Here is a 3,317-nt window from a genome sequence, read left to right as displayed (position 1 = left end):
AGTTTGTGTGTGTTTGTGTGTATTCTCAAACTTGCCATTCTTTTTAGCTTAACCATCTCTCTCAAGATGATAATCAGTAAGAACCAATATTAATTGATCCTTCCCTATATTTTTCCTAGAAGTTTTATAGGTTCTGGTCTTCATGTATGCATTTAATTAATAGTTAGATAATTTTTCTTTAGAATGTACACAAGGATCTAATTTCATTTCATTTGGAAGTTTTCATTCTATAATCTCATATAACTTTATTGAAATCCTCCTATGATTACTGATCATTTAACTTTGCACATCAATTTCAGACTCTTACAAACTAGTTTGAGAATTGGGTAAGAGTATAGAGGGAGCAATTGCAAGTTATATTTTGTTTCTGAAGCCCACCATCTACCTAAATGGAAACTAAGTGAGGAATTGAAGGCAGGAAGTATAGTTAATATTAATGCTAATATTTACAGAGTCAGAGTTGGGAGAAACCCCAACTCTAGTCACTTCCTAGATACTATGTAGACTGAGCAAGTGACTAAGTAGACATTCTGAGCAAGTGACTTTAGGTTGCCAGACCAATGGAAAGATTAATACATTATTGATCAACAAGCCACAAACCTTCCACCTTTCCATTTCACTTTTATCCTCCATCTATACACCATTAACAGTTTATCCTTCATGTGTGGACTCTGAAAGCCTTCACAGTAGAGACCAGCATTGGAGAGTCTAACTCACCTCCTCCCAACTGCCCTCCTCCAAGTAGAACTCTCTAAGGCATTAGGGGAGGGAAACTAAGGCCAAGAGAAGACAAGGGATGAGGAGCAATCAGGGAAGAAAAGAAACTTTTGGGAAGTAGTGCTGCCTTTAAGTAGAAAATCTTAGCAGGCTAGGGGTTCTGAACTATTGGGAAAGCCTCTGGGGTGAAAATAATCATGAAGAGAGCTTCAAAAAAAAGAAGCAGCAGAAGTAATTTTAAATAAAACACAGTAAAAATCTGACCCTTAAGTCAAATCTTCACTTGAATACCTCCCTGAGCTCTGAGTAAGAACTAGAACTAGACAGCAGGTGGGTGTCTCCAACTCATCAGCTGCTCATTACCTCACCGTTTTTACAATTTAATTTCTCAAGATCTGAATGAAATGCTCACTTCTTAAATGCTTTCAAACCTCCCACACACCTTTCTCAGTGACAAGTACAGAAATAAATTAAAAAAAACACCTATTGCAATGAAAGAAAATGTCTTTTATTAGGCAAAAGCCAGATGCTCAAGGTCCATCATGATTTTCCCCATATTTGGTAGATGTTCTTTGGGGATAAAGGAACCTTTTATAGAAAGCAGGTAGCAGGAAAAGGAGGGAGCTCAGTGGTACTTGTGAGCCAGGGCAGTAGCGACACCAGATACCACTTTCTGAAAGGCAGCCTGTGCCACTGGGGTGAAGTCCTTGCCAAGATTACGGGACAGCACAACCACAATCACGTTGCCCAGGAGCTGTGAAGAAAGAAGAAATATACTCATGGTTAGGGGGACATGGAGCATGTCAGTCCCATCGAAAGCTGGAACTTAGCACCTGCTACTGTGAAGAATTCTTCTACATTCAGCAATAATTTCATGGAGAAATATTTTCCATATCATCTTTCTGTTTGATTTGATTCTTTTCCAGTGTGGAGGGTCAAACACATGCCCTTAACATGTTAATCTTGTCACCATACCATTCAGCTACATGTCCAACTGCCATCTTAGTACACAAAATAAATGATCACTATTCTTTAGAATGGTATAAGGAAGCATAATACATTTTCCTCTCCTTGTCTTCAAAGAAAGATGTCACAATAGCTCAAAATCTGATTAAAATGAGAAAGCTTTTGAAAACCTACAGTTATAATGTTTAAAAAATAAATGAAAGGAAAAAATACCACACTATTTTGAACACGTGTAGAAGAAAAGAACTTGAAATAGTCCTCAGAAGTCTATGGTGATGAAGGCTGCCGACTGCTTCTATAGCTAAGCTACTTCCTTCCACCTATAATATTTCCTCATGCTGTTCCCTCGACCTCAGAATGGAGGAAGGAAGAAAACGCTCGTGAAGACCCCACAGTCTCACCCTGAAGTTCTCAGGATCCACGTGCAGCTTGTCACAGTGCAGCTCACTCAGACTTGCATAGGTGGCCTTCAGGTTGTCCAGATGATGCAGACCATCATCGAAGGAATGCAGCACTTTCTTGCCATGTGCCTTCACCTTAGGGTTGTTCATAATAGCATCAGCAGAGGACAGGTCCCCGAAGGAATCAAAGAACCTCTGGGTCCATGGGTAGACGCACAGCAGCCTGAGCAGTTGAAAAGAGAACAAAAGACCATCAAAACCCAGAAGACTTCTTCATCTCCCCTGCCTTCTTTCCCTTTGCCTCCTTAACCAGCCTTATAACCAGATACCAACCTGCCCAGGGCCTCAGCACCAGCAGAGTCCACGTTCACTTTGCTCCACACAGCGGCCACAGCGGCCTTCTCCTCACCAGACAGATGCACCATGGTGTCTGTGTCAGGGGTTGCTAGAGAACACAGATGTGTCAGAAGCAAGTGTAAACAGCAGCTGGCTCTGCCCCTGCTTTTATGCCCAGCCCTGGCTTCTGCCCTCCCTAATCTTAGAAGCAGATTGGCCAAGGCCAGGGTGTGGTCTGGTAGAGTGAGGCCTGAGTGAGGGCTGATGTACCTGTCCTTGGCAGTCTGACATTAGCTTAGGAGTCTGCCCTCAGACTCTCAGCCCTCCTCCTATGTATGTATCTCCTTGTCACAGACCAGCAAGGCATAAGACTCCTAAAAACATGGTTTATGACAACTTTAGACAATTTTTGGACTATTTGGCAATTTATTACAGCTTACTACCCCAATTTTCTGATTGCGCAAATGGGAAAGTGAGACACAGAAAGAGGAAGGAATTTTTTCTTGTGGTTTACCTAAGAAGGTGTGGATGCCATTCCCCCTGTATCTGCTGTGTGCACAGAATTATTGTAAGGAAAGAATGGAGGAAGCTAACCTAACATCTTGGGTCTAAGTGTATCATCCTCCCTTGGTTTTAAAGTGTATCATCCTCCCCTGGTTTGGATTCAACTTCCTGATTAGAAAATAAATAGTCCTTCCATTGTCTGCTCTTGATCTTTTATTTTATTTTTTTTTCCAGGTGTGCAGGGTTAGGGATGTTCTTTTGATTCTACAGTTTGGACCTCTAGCCAAATAAATGATGTTTAAAAAGAACTGAATCAAGCAGACCCTTGTTCAATAAGTAGTCTGCTTGGTCTTATGATGCAGAAATGGAAGCAGAATTCTCAATGAATTAAAA

The 3,317-nt window shown here is 41.2% G+C and overlaps 1 protein-coding gene across 1 annotated transcript; it reads right to left on the bottom strand.

The window, feature by feature from the left end:
• Positions 1 to 1,203: 1,203 nt before the first annotated feature.
• LOC105984055 (hemoglobin subunit delta-like) lies at positions 1,204 to 2,571 on the bottom strand. Its single transcript, XM_013014109.1, has 3 exons — positions 2,418 to 2,571; positions 2,085 to 2,307; positions 1,204 to 1,471 (listed from the first exon to the last, which is right to left on the bottom strand). Exons 1-3 carry the CDS (start codon positions 2,507 to 2,509, stop codon positions 1,343 to 1,345), a joined length of 444 nt encoding a protein of 147 aa, XP_012869563.1. The 5' UTR covers positions 2,510 to 2,571; the 3' UTR covers positions 1,204 to 1,342.
• Positions 2,572 to 3,317: the final 746 nt, after the last annotated feature.

The sequence above is a fragment of the Dipodomys ordii genome, unplaced genomic scaffold (genome assembly GCF_000151885.1).
Source record: "Dipodomys ordii isolate 6190 unplaced genomic scaffold, Dord_2.0 Scaffold22, whole genome shotgun sequence".
Lineage (NCBI taxonomy): Eukaryota > Metazoa > Chordata > Mammalia > Rodentia > Heteromyidae > Dipodomys > Dipodomys ordii.
This window is presented reverse-complemented; position numbering and strand designations above follow the sequence as displayed.